The sequence below is a fragment of the Meriones unguiculatus genome, chromosome 8, assembly GCF_030254825.1.
Source record: "Meriones unguiculatus strain TT.TT164.6M chromosome 8, Bangor_MerUng_6.1, whole genome shotgun sequence".
Taxonomy (NCBI): domain Eukaryota; kingdom Metazoa; phylum Chordata; class Mammalia; order Rodentia; family Muridae; genus Meriones; species Meriones unguiculatus.
The window spans coordinates 7,987,179-8,006,751 of NC_083356.1; the positions used below are offsets into that span (position 1 = coordinate 7,987,179).

The 19,573-nt window shown below is 40.7% G+C and overlaps 1 protein-coding gene across 4 annotated transcripts in view; it reads right to left on the reverse strand.

Moving 5' to 3' along the window:
• Window positions 1–19,573, reverse strand: part of Tmem117 (transmembrane protein 117) — a 429,918-nt gene that overhangs the window by 198,660 nt on the left and 211,685 nt on the right. For all 4 annotated transcript variants that reach the window (XM_060388753.1, XM_060388754.1, XM_060388755.1 and 1 more), the window contains one exon: window positions 8,612–8,711. In XM_060388753.1, the coding sequence (XP_060244736.1) occupies window positions 8,612–8,711 (100 nt within the window). The remainder of the gene's footprint in view (window positions 1–8,611; window positions 8,712–19,573) is intronic.

Sequence of the window (19,573 nt, forward strand, 5' to 3'; positions counted from 1 at the left end):
TGTCTGCATGGTGATCTATGCTGGTTCTCTGCCTGGCTCTTTCTCCCCTTCCAAAGCATGGCAGATCCCTGCCAGGCCTCTACGAGATCACATGACCACATCTCTGATTCCTTCTTTCTTTTCTCCCTCCTGTTCCTCTTTCTGAGGATTCTGAGTGCTTGTGAGAACACTCCCAAAACAAAACAAAACAACAACAACCAAAACCAAGAATCTTGTGACCTCATTTTCTTCAAAAACATGGAATTGTTCTTAGAATTTGCTTTAGTGCCTCTCCCAGGTGTAGTGGATAGGAGAGAGTTCACTTCATTCAGACAGCTGGCTGTTGGTACTTGTTTATATGCCTCTATGGAAAAATAAAACATGTTTTGCCACATGGCTTGTCTTTGAGCCTGTACATTTAATCCATGTACTCCTCTGTACTCTCAGAGTATAAACTGTCAGATCCTCCAAATGAAGCTGGCTGTTGTGTAAGATTTTAGTCTGTCTCACCTTCAGGCCCTGCTTTCCCAGATTCACACCACTAACCAGCGTGGTAAACACTCAATAAATCATGTACCCACAACTTCCCTGGTTGTGATTTCCCCCTATGTAATCTCTCATCACACAGAAACATTATTAAAATGTGGCAAATAATACAACTAAATGTTCAGTCCATTTTCCACCTTCAGTGTATAAAAATAATAAATTGTAGCGTAGAAACTGTCCAAAGCACAGTGTTAACTTGTTAGGAAGGACACCAACGCTATGAAGCAGTTCCAGTGCCCAGGTGAAAAGTCAAAGTGAGGAATGCAGGTTAATGTCCCTGGGGACCAGCTGCTCTTGGGATTGGCTCTAGTGGTTAAACACCTGGCTTATACCCTTCCGCTTGTCAGATCCTCTTGTTCACCGAATTTGTTAATTCTGTCCTTCTAATCCATGTTTCACAGCTTTCACTCATTTCTATTATAAAATTCAGTACATCTGTAATTGCTGCTTTATTTCAAGTATAAATCAAGTTCAATTATGCTTTTATTTTGTCATTTTGAAAAATCGGTGAAAGAGAAATAATTAGAAACCTGGCACCCTACCACAATGTGAATTGTCAAAGATCAATTCCAGATAAAATAACAAGCTAGACTTGATTTGGTTATTTTCCAGTTATTGTTCATTGATAAATTTAGCTCTTTCAGAGCAGTCCAAATGTAGTAGTAACATGTCCGATCCCCCAGGGCTGGAGTTGTAGATGGTTGTGAGGCACCATGTGGGCACCGGGAATTGAACCCAGGTTCTCTGGAAGAGCAGTCAATGCTCCTAAGCATAAACCTATGTCTCCAGGCTCTGTACTAGGAAAAAAATAGCTAAAAGAATTTCTTATTTTGGTGAAGTGCAAATCACATGTTCCTTCATTGCTTCCTTCCTTAGCATGTAACAAGCATACATAATTTAAAAACTTACCATATTTTTAAATTTGTATATATTTGTAATTATAAATTTTATGTTTTCTATATTTAAATTGAAAAAATAACTGTATTTTCAAGCACTTCAGAAATATTTCTTCCCACTGTTCTGTTCTCTAAATATTAACCCAGAAGAATCAGAAACTATCAAGTGTGGAGCAGCTGAGAAGTCTGTGTCTCCAGTGAAGCCTAACCAATTCTCTCCTGGAAGTAGGATTCTCTCCTTGTTCAAGTGACTTCAGAGACAGATCTCATCCAGCTGTCTGCCTCCCACAGCTGGGAGCAGAGCTGTGCACTGACAGCACAGACCCTTCAAGGAATGCTGTGGCAGAGCCTAGACAACTCAGTTTTCGCTTTATAAACTTGCTCTTTATGTCACCATCCAATGAGGATCCCACTGAAAATCTATGACTTCCATCCAAGGCCAGCCACACGCATGTCCCTTCATTACAATGGAAACACGTCAGCAGGGGCACAGCTGGCAGGAGTGCAGCGAGGGAAGGAGGGAACGGGTTTGGCAGGAATGTCTCTGCCCCGGAGCAGCTCTGCTCCCTCCACTTCCTCAGCATTCCAGACCAGCAGACCGCTCTACAGCAGTGACCCTGAACTTCCGAGCCTCCTGCGTCCACCTCCAGAGTGCCCGTGTGTATCGTCATGCCTGCTTTCCATCAACACTTCTCTCTAAAAATGTTTTTTCTTTGAAAGTGTCAAGCAGGCATATAATATCTCTCCCTTGTTTATAAAATGTTTTGTTTATTTTTTTGGAGAATGTCATACAATATACTTTAATTGTAGTCGTTCTTCTCCCCCGTCTTCTCCCAGATCCTCCCCCGTCTTCCCGACCACCCAACTTCATGTTCTCTATCACGTTTAAAAAAGCAGAAGACTATGGAGTCCGGGTCATGTTGGCTGACTGCTGCAGCATGGGGCCTACCCTGCAGAGCAGAGTGGCGATGCCCCAGTGCAACGCCATTGAGGAAAACCGACCTCTTCTCTCCCACCAGCTCCTGAATGCCCATAGCTCACTGGATAGGGATGGGACTTCATGGCAATCTGTATCTTCCACGTACCCACATCCCATACCCTACCTCCAACCTCTCCAGGTTCCCCTGACACCTCTTATTCTCTTTCAAACAAAACTTACCCCACGGAGTCTAATCAGCATTGCCTGTGCATGCCCAGTGTGGAGCCAGACACTGGGAAATGAACAACCTATCAGTGGCTATATCCCCAAAGAAAAGTGACTCCTCAGCCAGGAGTGGGTCACGAAAACTTTTGTGCACCACACGCCACAATAGTTCACAGCCTTGGGCTTCTGCGGTAACCTCAACTGCGCAACAACCTTGATATGTCCAGAGGACAGCATTTCACAGCACCCTTTCATATCCCTGGCTCCCGTGTCTTTTCTACCCCTTCTTCTGTGATGTTTCTTGTGCCTCAATGAGCATTGCTTAAGTACCTAACCAGCTGTGAACATACTGATACCACTTGCTCCCGCAAGAAGCTTCTAGTCAAGGAAGGCAGCGATCACACTTCTGTGTAAATGAATAGGACTTTTTACAATAATAATAATAATAATAATAATAATATTATTAAATTCAACTTCTGAAAAAGTAGAAAATATGCAATGGTAAAGAAGTTAATAACTGTCATTCAAATAGATAGCTAATAGAATGTATATGGAGAGCAAGAATAGTTAAAACAGGGAATAAACAATTCCTAAAAAAACACTTATCCTTACTAACTCACCTTCATAGTGCTTGAAGGTTCCTCCCACCCTCCTAGAGGAGAAAGGTAATCAACAGTGTTACCCAGCTGTCATCCCGCACAGCAAGCATGGAGTTTTATAAGACATGCCCACTGGTATGTACTGTCATGATTCTTATGGAAATAACCATTTTTTTCAAGGTCTGATGATTTATTTGTTACTCTTAAAGACTGGACTCAGAAGTAGAAGTCTTAAAAGAGGTCAGCCTACATCCTCTGGCTATCTGTTCCTGGACTTTTTCATTGGCCTCTTTCATTCTCTTGGCTAAAATTTAACGTCTTCTGCAGCCTCCTTGTTTTCTTAGTGCAATTTTCCTCTAGAGACATGCATCAGCATGTGCATAGCTGAACACGTGGAATGAGGGGATACTGACGCTTGGGTGCTTTGGTCCTAGCCTTCTTACCGTCTGTGCCTAAGAACTTTCTGAAACCTATCGGTAGACACTATCTTCTTTAGAGAGCTTGAAAAGCTTTTGTATTCTAAAATACAAAAGCTCTTTCAGGGTTCAGCAGCTGAGGCACAATAGTACCTGTCATCCCTGGGATGTTCTCCTGTCCTTATTTACTTATTTATTTATTAGTTTGTTTGTTTGTTGTTTTTTATTTTTTGTGATAGCCAACTTGAGAAAAGTCAGTGTATCCCAGAGCAGGCCGGCACTCCCTCTCTCCAGTTCTCCGTGGTCTATAACAAAAGTGGCCCTTACTTGACAGCAGGTTCTGTGGCTCAAGCCACCCTGCTTCCTGAGAAGACCTGAGTTTATTGTTCTCCCTGCTAATTTGGACCACATATCCCTTCTGCTCTTCACACAGAACATCAGCAGCTACTTCTCTGTACATGCGCTTCTCACAGGAAGGACGGCATTTGCATTCATCACTCACTTCCACCAGTTTCTGGCAGCCAGTGGCTGGGAAGGAAATATTCAGCTTCATCATGACATGGCTAACCGCCTAGGAGGTGCCATGAAAAAGAACCCAGCTACTTTCTGATTAGATTAAAGGTCCACTCCATAACACTGAACTCATGCCTGATCCCACTAAATGGGCCAAAACCCTGTGGTTGGCTAGGTGACCGGCCCACGGGAAGACTGTAATAGGATCATTCCACTAGAGAAAGGGAGGGCTAAAGTGCCCCTAAGTTTTTGCTTCTCCACCCAAGCAGAGGGGCTTCTTTCTGCAGCAGATGGTGATGAACACAGGTAATGTGCAGAGCATAGAGGACTGTAGAGCATTCAGCTCCAAAGAGGACTGTTACGTCATACCCTGCTGCCCTGAAAGGCTTGGGGGTCACAGTGGCAAGGAGGGCAGGGAGATCCTAAGACCTTAAGACAATAGATGGCTGAAGACAAGAGAACTGGACGCACATGACAGCACATATGAACCCGCAATGGCTGTGACAGCTTGCAAAGGCCTGCACAGAATCCAGCCGACCAAAATTCCCAGCATGGATGCAGGAGGGAGTCATGAATCCATCCCAAGTCAGGGAGGCATTACCAATGGGTGGCTGCTGGGGAGAGAGAGTCAGTTTTCCTCGGGGATGCCTAGTGGACTCAATGCATTAAAAAAAAAAAAAACATGAAGTTTGAAGGAACAAGTGTTGGGGGAGAAATGCAAGGGGAGGGAAGGAGGAGGTTAACTGTTCAAAACATACTGCGTACATGTACAAAATTCTCAAATGATGGTAAAGGACTAAGCCCACTTTTCCCCCCTAAAGTCTTATACTTGCTCAAGTTGCAGCAGGTGTCATCAAGGAAATTTAAAACTTTTGTTTCCTGAAATAGTCCAACTACAGAGGCTACATTTTACTCACCTGGGGGCCTTTCTACATGTAGCTATTGAGTAAGAATCTCTGGCTTTAAAGAGCTTTCAAGAAAGTATAGTGTTAACACCAAATACAATGTTGTACAAGGTGGTGCAATAAGCATCAGAAATATACGTAAAGTTAAATGGTAGATGATGTGGTAGTTTAAATAAAAATGGCCCCACAGGCTCGTGTGGAGGGGCACTATTTAGAGGTATGGCTTTGGAGAAGTAGGTGTGGTTTTGATGTAGAAAGCCCACTTTGGGTGGGCTTGGAGGTCTCAGATGCTTATCCAGGTTCAGTGTCTCACTCTCTTCCTGCTGCCTGCTGATACAGATCTAGAACTCTCAGCTACCTCTCCAGCACCATGTCTGCCTGCACGCCACCATGGAAACCTATGACCTGTAAGTCAGCCCCAGTTAAATATTTTCCTTTGTAAGAGCTGCCATGGTCATGGTGTCTCTTCACAGCAACAGAAACCCTAATGTAGATGACCAAGTTATTTTAATGTATCTATGACATAACTTCACAAGAGCCTCAACTCTCTCACTGCTATGGATCATTCTACTTACTGCTAGAAGAGAAGAGCAAGGGGAAGAAGATATAGCAGAGACAGATCAGGGAAAAGAAGTGGTTAGCTAAAGACAACCAGAGCCTCTTTCCTCTGGTAGGAAATAAAAAGCGATAGCCTCATGATGCTGTCCACAGAACCCCAGACATCTTTGACCTCAGGGGAGGCTGAACAGGACATGGAAAAGCTGCAGCCATGAGCTGGATCATCGAATGACACAGAGCAGGAGACATGAGGAAATTGTGGCTCAAGGTGGCCAGTGTTTCAGCTTTCACATACACCTTCAAGACAAAATTCTTCTTTGCTCCCAGAAATAGCAACAGTGCAGCCCAGTGCTGGATTGCAATGCTCATCACTTTAATGCATCTCTTTTATTAAAAAATATTTAACAATTAACAAAAAAAAATGGCAAGCTTGATCGGGCTTTTTATGCACTTGTCAAACACACAGGATCAACTGCAAAGCCAGGACGCGGCTGGACACTCAGTCTGGTGAGGGCCAGGCCTGTTGTGCAGAATGTTTGGGATCACTCTTGTCTTTGGATCACATCAGTCCTGATAGCCTTTATAAAGCATGGAACAGTTTAGAATTATTTCCAGAAAAGAAAAGTCCTTCACTGCAAAAACGCATTAAGAGTTAATCTATAACTGTTAATGTAAAAAGCCGCTTGCTTCTCCCTGAAGGTCACCTTCATCATTGATATTCATTCCAAACTGAGAATTCTATGCACATGAAGGTCAGAGCTACCTGAGATTCCTCTCATGAGGAAAAATATTATTTTTAAAGCGTTATCAATGCACACACATGTAGGCATATAAATATTTATTGGAAAGTTACCGCCCTGTCAATGAATAGGAGTGGGAATAGCAAGGGTGTTCTGGGAAGCCTCCCTGTGTGGCTGAGCTTGCAGGGTGGCAGCTTGCATTTACTTTGCCATTTCTCCCTGAGTCTAATGGGAAAAGGTCAACATTTCATATAACATAAGCAGAAAGAGACCCTGGGCTTTGCCCCAGTTTACAGAAAAGAAAAAAGGAAGGGCCCATGGGATTCAACTCCACATTGGGTGGTTAAGCCGAAAACACACTTCTCTTCATTTCAATCCTTCTCTAGCTTTCTAATAAAGCAGCGATATGGGAAAGAAAGAACGGGGTTAGCAAGTCGAAACAGGAGGCATTAAAGAAGCAGACACCGACCTGTGCAGCTGAGTTAGAGCTTGAGAAAAAGACAGCATCATGGGCTCAACAAGGTTCTTTGTGTTCCCTTTACCCCCACATGTAAGACGCCAGACATACACACGACAGGAAGTACAGCTAAAAGGAACTGAAGGCTGAAGCTACACACATTCTTTGAAAGAGCCTAAAGAAGCAGACTTGGCTATTCAGATTAAAATTTTAAAAAATGTGTAGGCAGAGCTCTAGAGGGCATAGGAGTGCCACAGTGAGGAAATGTTTGGGAATTGGGAACAAACAGGTCATAAACAAACATGAAGACAGCAAAAGGCTTATATGTCAAATGGGGGCATCAGCTTTCAAACTATAGAACAATTTTTGTAAGTGTTTTATCCTGTTGCTTCTCCCGTGACTTTTGTCAAGAGCAAAACCAGGAGATACTGGGCCACACTGCCTGCCAGCCTGTTCACAGACAACACAAGGGCAACTCCAGACAATCTGTTCCCAGGCCTGGGATATGGTGGGACGGACGTACTGAGGGCCAGGAAGTCCAGGCAGCATGAGGCTTGGATCAATGACCTGCCCCACAGTCACTCGATGAGCCTGGCCCAGACAAACAGTCCAACAGCAAGCTCTTACATCTGCCACAGGCTGCATGCTAAGTCTTCTCTAGGGCCACACATTTCATATTTAAATATATATATATATATATCAAAAATAGAAGCGTTTAAATCCATTTGAGAAATGTGCAAATTGAGCCTCTTCGAATTGCATCTTATTTCGTGAAGGTCAAAGCATGTGTCAAGGTCAGAGAGTCCTTGTGTCTAAAACAGTGATCGGGTCCTCAGTTCCATTTTATTTCACAAAATCAAGGTAAAATCACAATCACAATTAATGTAGAATTTTTCTCAAAGATATCATAGCAAATTTCAAGTACGTTATTTTCCAGTGTGTGTATAGCTTCTTCTGAATAGAATTTGATAGGATGTAGCCTAGCCTTTATGAGTAGCATGTTCTGATCACTATTTTAAGTCATCAAAAGTAAATCCCGTTTTAAATGGGAGAGATGGGTGTTACAGCTGCATGTGTGCACACACGCAAATGAAGGTCAAAAGAAAGCCTCAGATGTCCTCTTGAGGAACACTATCTCCCCTGACACAGAGCCCATCATGGGGTGCCCAGGCCAAAGTGGTCGTCTCTAGACCCACTGTTGTGGGTAACAGTCGGCTGTGTACATGTGTATATATAATGGCAATAAATCTAGAAGTCACCCATTCAAGAGGAGACTAGGAGCAGAGACATGGGAGATGTCAGAGTGGGGAGAGGACAAGCAGATCTGATGCAGACACAGAGCGCTCTTACATGAAATTCTCAAAAGATAAAGTTAAATTTAAAAATTTACAGACCACCCAAAGAATGTTTCAGATGGCCTTCTGAGAAAAACCGGATTTCATTCCTTACCTGACAACTGTGCACATCAAAACAATGGTTCCCAAAAAGATTATTTAGAATTTCACGCCGAGTTCTTTTCCTTTAAGAAGCATATAGATGTTTGTATTCTCAGATATACATCTGTGTGTGTATACATAATCTTCTAGAGGAGATCATCAATTATGATCATCAATTATGCAATTATGATTGCATTTATTGTTTTCTGAGGGCTACAGATATTGAATATAACCTCTAGACTAATATATGCTTACAAAATCCATTCTACACAAAAATAAGCTTTTTTAAACATTGGTATATACTTACAGATGTGTGCTCTGAAAACATTTAGTAATTGTTTTCCTACAACATCATTCCAACATTAGGAACATGCTCTCCATCTGACATTTGTTCCGACTGAGAGAAGCTGAAGTTTTCTTACCATCCAGGCCGTGACAAAGTCCCCCATCCAGGTCCCTACAGCGGCTAGTTTCATGAAACTTTCATTGCGGATGCCCATATAGTCCGTAATGAGGTATGCTCTGCGGAAACAAACACAAGACATTGCCCAGACTCAGAGAACTGTCCAGTCAGAGCGTCACTATTTACCCATATGCTCTCTCCCCTCTTAGAGTTTCCTAGCTATCATCACACATTTGTTTACATGCCTGCAAAGGCAAGGGAAAGTGTAGAGGGTGTTTGGTTCACTTTCAGTTAGATCTGAATACTGACTGGGAATTTAGACACGGCTGTGTACCTTTCACCCTTGAGCTTCAAGACCGATAGCAGCTTTTGAACATCTGAACAGCAATACTCAGCAATGGCCTCATTTCATGTTCACTCGAGTGTGAGCACAGTGAAACAATTCCTGACATAGAGCTTGAGAGGAAAGATGTGCTCTGTCAAGTTAGCATCACTGGACAGGTGCTTGGCAGGGCCTCTGTGCATCATACCAGGATAATGTCACACCAGAAAACTGTCAGGTTTTAAGAAAGACGTCTCCACCGTGAACTGAGGTAAATTTTGATTCAAATATTAAATTATTGCTGAAACAACAATAATGTTTAATGCATCACGATAGCTTACATAGCTAATTCTTACTGGCTTGTAATAATATAAATTCATATTCTTCACAACTCAAGGAGAGTTGCTGGTGGTACCATGACATCAGGAAGAAGACCATGTTGTCTTCGCAGTACACTTCCTTTTCTATTTTCTCCAGTTACAATTTTACTAATTATTATTTTATTATGTCTCTAGAGAAACTGAGACATAATCAATATCACATGAATAAATAAACAATTGCTGGTAGTCAAATTTCTCCCTTTTTTCTTAACTCTAAGGTTTTTTTTCACTCTATTTTAATTTTAATTTTGCTTCTTTTCTTACAAGTGATTATTCAATACAATTTGCAGTATTGATTAAAAAAAAAAACCCTGCTTCTTCTTGGATTGGTCTTAGGTAGATAATAGCATGGGTTTTTTTTACTATCTACTAAAAAATTTGAAGTAGATTTTTTTAAATTGCTGAACTGAAATCCATCTTTAATTTGGTTATTTTCTTCCTGGAGTTACTTTAGATAGTTCCATTATTTTTAAAAAGATACCCAAAAGTTTTCTTTTAGAGGACAAAAATTTTATACTTTTAAAATAATGCTTTTTTTACCAATTTCATTCTCATCTTTGTTGGAAAGTCTAGGTCAGTGGTTCTCAATGTTTCTAATGCTGTGACTCTTTAACACAGTTCCTCATGTTGTGGTGACCCCCATAACATTACTTTCATTGCTACTTCATAACTGTCATTTTGCTACTGTTATGAATCACAGTGTAAATATCTGTTATGCAGAATATCTGATATGTGACCCTCAAGGGGCTCACAACCAACTCTAGTTGGTTGCCACTAGTCTAGGCAATGGGTTGAGCTGTCATGCAAAACCTGTAGTTGCTCATTGGATGTCCATATCAGGTGCAGAGAAGTAACTGCAAGAAATTGGAGGTTCACAGTGTATAGTTTAAGGGCAGTGTGCCCATCAAATTTTCCCTCCATATAGTGACCTGTTTTACTGTTTGTATGTTACAGATGCGAAATCAACATCGAGAGTTCTGCAACTTGTTCTAAGTAAGCACTTCACAAAGGAGTAGGGCTAGAATTTAAATATGCCTGTCTCTTCCATAGATGCTCTTATCCATGTGCAATGCCTGCCTCCTGCAAGTATTAGTGGAGATGTAAAGACGCAAAGAAAATCTACTTTGTGCTTTAATTGCCGATGACGTTGAATCAGAGTAGGAATCCACCAGTAACATTAGCCAGTACTCAGAGCGACCACCACATCCTGAACACCCTCTGTTTCAGGCTAACCAACCCCAGTGCCTCCACCTTAAAGCTCCCAGGTTACCCAGTTCAGCACCACCACCATCATTACGTAGCTCTGAGACAGTGAAATCCATGCCCTGTGGAGTATCAGCTTTGGCAATTGTTCAGCATTTTCAATGACATTATTTGAATGAATAAGTTCAATGACATCTAACTCCCTGTCCATTTTTTCCAATGAGTAAAAATCCTTAAGGCATGATGAAAATGTCAGGGTACATTTTGTGAGTGTGTGTGTGTGTGTGTGTATGTGAATGCATATTTTGTTTCGGTGCATAGCTTTAACATCCTTTCAACTAAACAATAATCCAGCCAAGAACAACTAAAATAAATCTAAGTAAAAATGAAAATTAAGCCCTATAAAATCTGCTTAAATGCATCAGAGTTAACGTAACAATGGAGATTGAAGAACTCGGGCAGCTCATTGGAGAAAGCTGTGGGACGCTTAGGCGCATCTTCCCTGGAGACGCTTGCTTATTCTGTGTGCAAGGCAATGACAAGCTGGGATTTCCCTGATCACAGAGCAGCCCCAGTGGTCAGAAGCAAGAATACTGGAAACTTAAAGGGCCACGATTCTGTTGAGGAAGGAAGAACTAGAACATGAGACTACACGCAGCTGCTCTGCCTTTCATTGTCACATTCTGAACATCTCTGGGGAAGTGACCGCAAGGCTAAGTCAAGTGAAAAACACTGTCACAAAATATGCTAAGGACACTGGTTGTTACAGAGTATGGTCCAAGAAAATACGAGACCATGAAAGGCTAGAACAGGGGTGCTCAACCTGTGGGTCGCAACCCCTTTGACTGGTTAACCACTCTCTTCACAGGTGTATCTGAAGACCATGGGAAATACCAGATATTTACATTACAATTCGTAACAGTAGCAAAATTACAGTTATGATGTAGCAATGAAAATGAATGTTATGGTCGGGGTCACCACAACATGGGAACCTGTATTAAAGGGTCGCAGCATTAGGAAGGTTGAGAACCCCTGGGTTAGAGAAAAGGAAAGAGGGGTTAACCTTGATGAACATGCAAATCAGCCCTCACCATGTCCTTTCATGACAGGATTACATTGTTTCAATTCCACTCTTGCAACAGAGAAAGAGATGAGCCTATCCTGGAAAAGTAAATATAAACCGGATCCTGTATACATTTCATCCATGATATCTACTGGTTATTAAAAAAATGAATAGAAAACCCATATTTAAAACATATTTAATTCTGTCCCTGAGATTCTCTCTTCCATTTCTTGTATTCTGTTTGTGAAGCTTGTGTCTGGGGTTCCTGTCCTCTTCTTTAGGTTTTTCATCTCCAGTATTATCTCAGATTGTGTTTTCTTTATTGCTTCTAGTTCCATTTTTTTAGGTCTTGAACAGTTTTATTCATATCCTTCTCCTGTTTGATTGTAGTTTCCTGTATTTCTTTAATTTCTTTAAGGGATTCGTTCAATTCTTTCACCCATTTGATTGTATTTTCCTGTGCTACTGTGAGAGCTTTATTTTCCTCCTTTAAGGTCTCTACCATTTTCATAACTTCATATTTAAAATATTTTTCTTGCTCTTCAGGTGTGATAGTATCTAGAGTTGACAGGAGCCCCACAAGAAGACCAACAGAGCCAACTAACCAGAGCCCAGAAGGATTTGCTGATACTGAAGCATCAACCAATGACCATGCAGGAACTGGTCTAGACCCCTACAAAGATGCAGCAGATGGGCCGCTTAGGCTTTATGTGGGTTCTCTGGTAAGGGAAATGGGGACTGCATCAGACATGGACTCACTTCCTAGCTTTCAGATCATTTTCTGCTAGAGGTTACTGTCTTGCCAGGCCACAGGGGAAGAGGACAGACTCAGTCCTCATGCAACTTGATGAGCTGGTGTGGATGGGAGAGCAAGCTCCCCTTTTCTGAGGAAAAAGGGACAGGAGTGAGGAGGGGAAGAAAGGGAGGGTGGAACCGGAAGGAAAGGGGCTACAACAAGGATGTAAAGTGGATTTTAAAAGAATACAAAGATATATTTAATGTTTACAGTAACCACAAAAAGTAAAACAAAATAAAAATAAATTGGAAAAAACTTATTTAAACATAATGAGCTCCAGAAAGATAGGAGGTATTTTGAGCTATTTTGTTCACTCCTGGTCCCCTAGCATCTACAGTGCTAAAATAATTAGGCAAATGATCAATAAACATTCACTTAACCTATCACAGATGGAATATTCATTTGCCACGTACATTAAACCTTAGAAATGTCAACGAAATGGGGTTGAATCATGAAGAACTTATATACAGAGGAAGATGTTGGAAATCTGACCTGTTGGGTATGTTTGCTTTTCTGCAAAGTGTATTCATAACTTTTTGGTTACAGGATGACTGCCTCTACTTACCAGGAGTCATATATGGCAGGAGACACAGTAACTGTACTTCTCTGTGGCTGAGGGCATACAGTTGGTCCTACCTGCTACAACAGTACAGATGAAGTAGTACCATTTATAAAACAGCCAAAAGATGCAAAAGAAAACAGTGATGTATGAAGACCAGTGGTTATTATTATTATTTATTGCTTTTGACAAATACAAGTATACAGACTTGATCTAAAAACATTCAACAATTACTTCATTAACTTGCACATCAATTGACATCTAATCATGTTCCCTTGTTGGGTTCTAAAAGACAGATAATTCTTTGGTTTTTCTTTTCATTTTCAATAAGTTTAGCCAGAGGGAAGATCATTGTAAAAACTGAAATTGTGGAATTTCACATACTCAGTTGTTGGACATAGATTCAGAATTAGCTTTCATTGCTAGAAGGCAATTGCAATTTTAGTTGGTGCTACAGTTGCTTATTTCAATCACATCATGTGCACTGATATTTCCATTACTAATAGATCTTGAAATCTCACATATACATCACCCTTTCAGATAAAATTCCTAAATTAATTTCTTAGAATCAAACTTCATTCTTTTTTTTTTCAAACATTAACCTTAACTGCCAAAGCTATTACGAATGAGTGGAGACTTTAATACACAGCATCTTGGGAAGAGGAGTAATTATCTTAACAGCTCAACAATAAGAACACGTAAGACTGTATCATATGCAAAAACCTAGGAACTCAATTACTATAATTAACAGAGTAAAAAACCAGTTACACAGTCCATGCAAGCTCACATGAATGAATTGGTCTTACAGGTGAGAGTCCTGATCACTAACAATGAAAGTTCCAGTTCACGTCCACCAATTATTTATACTAAATGGGTGTAGTCAGTGCCTGGTGATTTAGGGGTTGGGTCTCTGAGAGTTTAACAGGGTGCTATAAACATAGATCACCAACCCAATACGGATTTATGCTTCACTGCAGATCCATCTGTGGCCAGCTGGATTCATAATGTCACGGCTGTCTCTCCCAGCCATTTTTGGTCAACATAAACAAGATTGGGGGCTTGATACACAAGTAAATCATAGGGAAGGAGTTGACTTACAAGAACAAAACTCTGTGTCACACAAAGAAACACTTGAAAAAAAGCTTTAAATATTCTTAACTCACTGAGGCAAAAAAAAAAAAAATTGTCACCACAGCATTCCAGGAAGTAAGCACACATCATTGTAGAAGTCAATCATTATCCAAATAATCACACTTCAGTATTGTTGCTCAAAAATTTACATTTTTGGCTATTAAAAGACTTTGCTAGAGCTCAAACACACAAAAGAACTCCCTGGCCACACCCTGGCTCTAAGGTTATGGATAAATGCTTATGGCCATACTATAAATACAGCGAGAGTTGCCTAAAGCACTCCTTAAGGACTGAATGCGCACCAGGCCTAACAAGGCTCACTGACAGCTTGCCAGCTCAAATTCTCCAAATTAGCCTTCCATTCCCTCCTATTTCCATATAGAAAACATACATATACCTATGCACTTATACACTGAGTTTTAATTGACCAAAACCACCCTGAATACATACACTTTACACTCATTCTTCCTTTCACTCTTTATGGAACCTCAGCCCATTCAGCAAATTCTATCTGGGTGAGATATAGGCTCTATTTAAATACAGTCCCTCCCTCCCCTCAACCCTCAACATACAACTAATCACTAAAGTGATTTCTGAAGGGCTCTCAATTCTCTTCAACTTATCCGTCATCGTCACTATTGATCTGTTGTTCATAATTATTTCTAATATGAAATTAAATAGCCTTTCATTTTCCTAGAATATTTCTCATTTGTAGAGTCTTTGTGCTTTATGACTTCTGCGGAAGAAATATGACTTACTGGAGGTGCTAGAGTCATGAGACTCAAAACCAGTTTTGAAATTTCTATAGACCTGTGCTGTTACCCAGAGGCCCTTGCGTTGGAGGCTTGGTCTCCAGCCCCTAGCACTTTACGGGGAGGTGGTGGAACCTTTGTAAGGCAGAACATACTGGGACCTCTTGACACCACTAGAGGTATGCTTTTGGAGGGGGACAATGAGCCATGAGATGAACACCTTGGCTCCACTAAACATGCCTGCCATAATCGTTCACCATGACACAAGACTCTCCTTGTCATGTGCTAAAAAGTCCACAACTCTTAAGCTTAAAAGAACATCTGCTCTCATTGTAGCTGGTTATCCTAAAGCTACTGACTCGGGAACACCGCTCACGCCCCCATGACCTGGAAACAGCATTCAACCTCTGTAAACATGCATTTTCCTATTAACCAGAGCATAATACGTATGTATATATGTATGTATATTAATATCACACTGAACCAGCTATAATAACACATATTAAATAAACATTAATTAAACAGTGACTTCACATATTCATGCCAATTTTGTCTTACTAACACCCAATCTACTGCCAGTTCTAGTAGGGCAGTTTAAACATCTTAGTAGAGTATTATAAAAATTAACGAAAGATTGTATGAGAAAATATTAAGTTTAAGGCATTACAAGTATGGAACAAAATTTCCCTTCTCAGAATTTAACTTAATATGACAGGTGAAAATATGTTTCTAGAACAACAAGTTCACTATAAACAAAGATAGAAAAAGGAACAACTGTCTAATTGGATGTCATGCCCACTCAACAGAAGGATTATGTCTAGTCCTGTACATTCAGTCAACTACTCATGACTAGTGAAGTCATGAGTCATAGAGCAGAACCTACTACCGTCACTTTCTTAAGTCAATAAAACGTCTATTTTCCAAATATTCATTCTTACACCACTGATGAGTAGAGCATTCACTCATCATCACAGACATTTCTGTTTACAGCAAGTAGAAACCATTACAGAAAGTGTCAAGTCATCAAAATGCAGAGAACGGACCATGGGGATGCCCAGCCCCAGTTACTACGACAGTATTAACACCTAAGGCAATAAATATTTACAGAAATTAAACAGCTAACTGATTAGAGTAAGAAAATTAACTGTTTAAACAACCTGACACCAGAGAAAAGTGAAAGTTACAGAAAAGCATTGAAGGTGAAAACAAAGACCCACAATAATATAAGGTAAATCTCACACCCATGAGAATGGCCAAGATCAAATCTCAAGTGACAACACAGGCTGGAGAGGTTGTGGAGAAAGGGGAACCCTCCTCCGCTGCTGGTGGGAATGCAAACTTGTACAACCTCTCTGGAAATCAATCTGGCACTTTCTCAGACAACTAGGAATAGTGCTTCCTCAAGATCCAGCCATACCACTCCTAGGCATATATCCAAAAGAGGCTAAAGTACACAATAAGGACATTTGCTCAACCATGTTTGTAGCAGCCTTATTTGTAATAGCCAGAAGCTGGAAACAGCCCAGATGCCCCTCAACTGAAGAATGGATACAGAAATTGTGGTACATCTACACAATGGAATATTACTCAGCAATGAAAAACAAGGAAATCATGAAATTTCCAGGTAAATGGTGAGAACTGGAAAGGATCATCCTGAGAGAGCTATCCCAGAAGCAGAAAGACATACACTGTATATACTCACTCATATAGACATATAATATAGGATAAACCTACTAAAATCTGTACACCTAAATAAACTAATCAAGACGCTAAATGCTAAAATGCTCCATCCCCGTCCCAAAAGGCAAAGAGCATGGACATCAGAAGAAGAAGAAAACAGGAAACAACCTAGGAACCTGCCACAGAGGGCCTTTGAAAGGCTCTGCCCTGAAGACTATCAAAGCAGACGCTGAGACTTATGGCCAACTGTTGGGCAGAGTGCATGGAATCTTATGTAAGAAGTGGGAAATAGTAAGATCTGGAGAGGACAGGAACTCCAAAAGGAGAGCAACAGAACCAGAAAATTTGAACACAGGGGTCTTTCCAGAGTCTCATACTCCAACCAAGTACCATGCATGGAGATAACCTAGAACCCCTGCACAGATGTAACCCATGGCAGTTCAGTGTCCAAATGGGTTACATAGTAATGGGAAGAGGGACTGCCTCTGACATAATCTGATTGGCCTGCTCTTTGATCACCTCCCCCTGAGGAGGGAGCAGTCTTACCAAGCCACAGAAGATGACAATGCAGCCACTCCTGATGAGATCTGATATACTAGGATCAGAGGGAAGGAGAGGAAGACCTCCCCATCAGCAGACTTGGGGAGGGGCATGTGTGGTGAAGGGGGAGGAAAGGTGGGATTAGGAGGGGAGGAGGGAGGAGTTTATGGGGGAATACAAAGTGAATAAAGTGTAATTAATAAAAATTAGAATAAAAAATATAAAAATAACATCAATGATAAACGATGCCACCTCATGTAAAGTATGTTTTTAAAAACAGTCTAACTTTAGGAGGCTTGCACTATTTTACCTTTTTATTCTTAGCCGTCTAAAATACCACTGCAGGAGGTTGGCAGTATTCTCTTCATTTTGATTTCACTATACTGTGGCCTCTAATGTTTTCTATTAAAAACAGTGACAGATGTGAAATAATACCTTACTCTCCCTTTGCTGGGATACCATAACTAAGTGACTCATAATTTACGTATGTTTGTGGACTGTGTTCATGGCTAAGTCGGTGGAGACCAGAAAGAGGAAGTGGTATCCCATCAAACAGAGGTTACACGTGGTTGTGAGCTGCCACAAGCGTGTGGCAATCGTGCTCTGAGCCACTAAGCCACCATCCCAGCTCCTCAACAGATAACGTAATACATCACTTTGCTGGTGTAAGCTGTCTGAAAGCCATACAGTAAAAAATGTTTATTTTATCCTTGTAAGTGAAGAAAAGACAATTTACTTTGCCGTCCTTCAAAGGGACGGTGCCAACGTACCTTTGCTGTTCGTACGCAACAGAACTTAGATGTCCTCGAGGTAAAAGGTAACTCAGGCTGGAGGTTAATTTTAAGTTACAGGCTGTTGTTTGGAGCATCTTTCCGGTTATTTATTTATTTACTGCAAACATCAAAATCTGTGATCTAGCTTGATCCTAAAATGAGCCTGTCTTAACTGTCAATGCAGTAAGCACATTTTCGAGTTAAATGAGATTCAACCTGTTTAGAAGTATTCAAATGAATGTGCACAATAAAGTGCCATTGCTATTGCTGTATCAGTGAATTGCAAGGTAAGCCAGGATGGTATTGATCAACTTCCTCTGCCATCATGTGTCTTCCATCCCTATTAGAAACTCGTGACTATCACAACAGCCTAATATGTTGATGCCATTCAAAGCAACACCAAGTAAAGTTTGTTTCAATGGATGTGTCGGTAAAAGTAAGTAGCTTTAAAGGCCAAACCAGATAAGAAACAGGTAAATATAATCACCTGTAGCAGTTGGCCATTTGTACACAGGTACAATAAAACTGAAAAACCTGGGAAATGAACATAGGTTACTACTTCCTCCAAAAATTTCAAATCCCAGGTTTTTACAATGGGGATCCTTTTCCTCCTGTGTGCCTTCCCTTCTTCTCCACTTCTTCTCGGCATGAACACAGCAATGCGCTCTCATCCCCACTAGCTCCTTGTCATTTATTCTTTTTAGAGCTAAGCAAGATTACTAACATAGCTAAGCAGTGATTAACATTTACTATGTCACATAATACAAATGAAAGACAAAATTACTATAGCACAATATATATTCTCTGCATGATCCAAAATATTTAGTGCTCCTAAAAATTCTCTTTAAAACTCAGTAGCGCATCAAAATAAAAAGCATATTCTGTTTAAGATGAAGATACGGTGTGCTGTCATAGACTTAGACTTCAAGAAATATCAATTTAGCACAGTTTGAAAAATTGCAGGAGAACATGTTTGAAGGACAGATTCTAATATAGTGTGACAGGTACAGGAAACATCAGACTAAAGGCTTTAGACATAACTCACAAAACCTAAGCTGTCAGCAGAAAGATCCAGGTATTTATGACTGAGGCTAGTACTGTTATTCACCCAATCTTAACATCAATGTTAGGCATAAAGTTTTTACACTATGAAATAATTACCATATTTAAGCATCTCATTTTAAGATAATAATCCACTGGGTAAAATTAATGACATACCATTGCCTAATTATTATATCCATAAAAATCAATGAAGCTCGATTTGGTTATACATCCACAGGGAAACAAGGACAGAAAAAGATGAGGAAAGCATAAGGGACAGGTGCTAGGTGAAGATGACAGCCTTACAGGCTAACCATGTTAGAGTAGGCATTTAACAGGATGCCGTGAAAACAGACGATTCTGCAAAATACCAAGCCGCAGTATACAGGTGATCTATGGCAAAGAGATTTGGCCTGGTGTTTTAAATGTACAGGAAAGGCCTGGTGTTAGGGATCCAGCCTTAATTTCCCTCAGAGCCATGTGTACATTCATACTGTCCATCTTTTTACTTCCTCCAGCTGGTCAATGAATCCATCCTTTTATATCTTCCTTTTTATACTCAGCTACCCCTGAATCGTACATAGCAGCATGCCACTTTCTCTTTTTATTCTATGGGAGCTCAAAGTTAGAAAGTTTGCCTTACGTCTGAGCAGAGATTTTTGAACTTTAGGACAGTGTTAGAACTGCTATGACTGTGAGGCTCCAGAAGTTGTATGAATACACTTTACATTAGGGGATTAC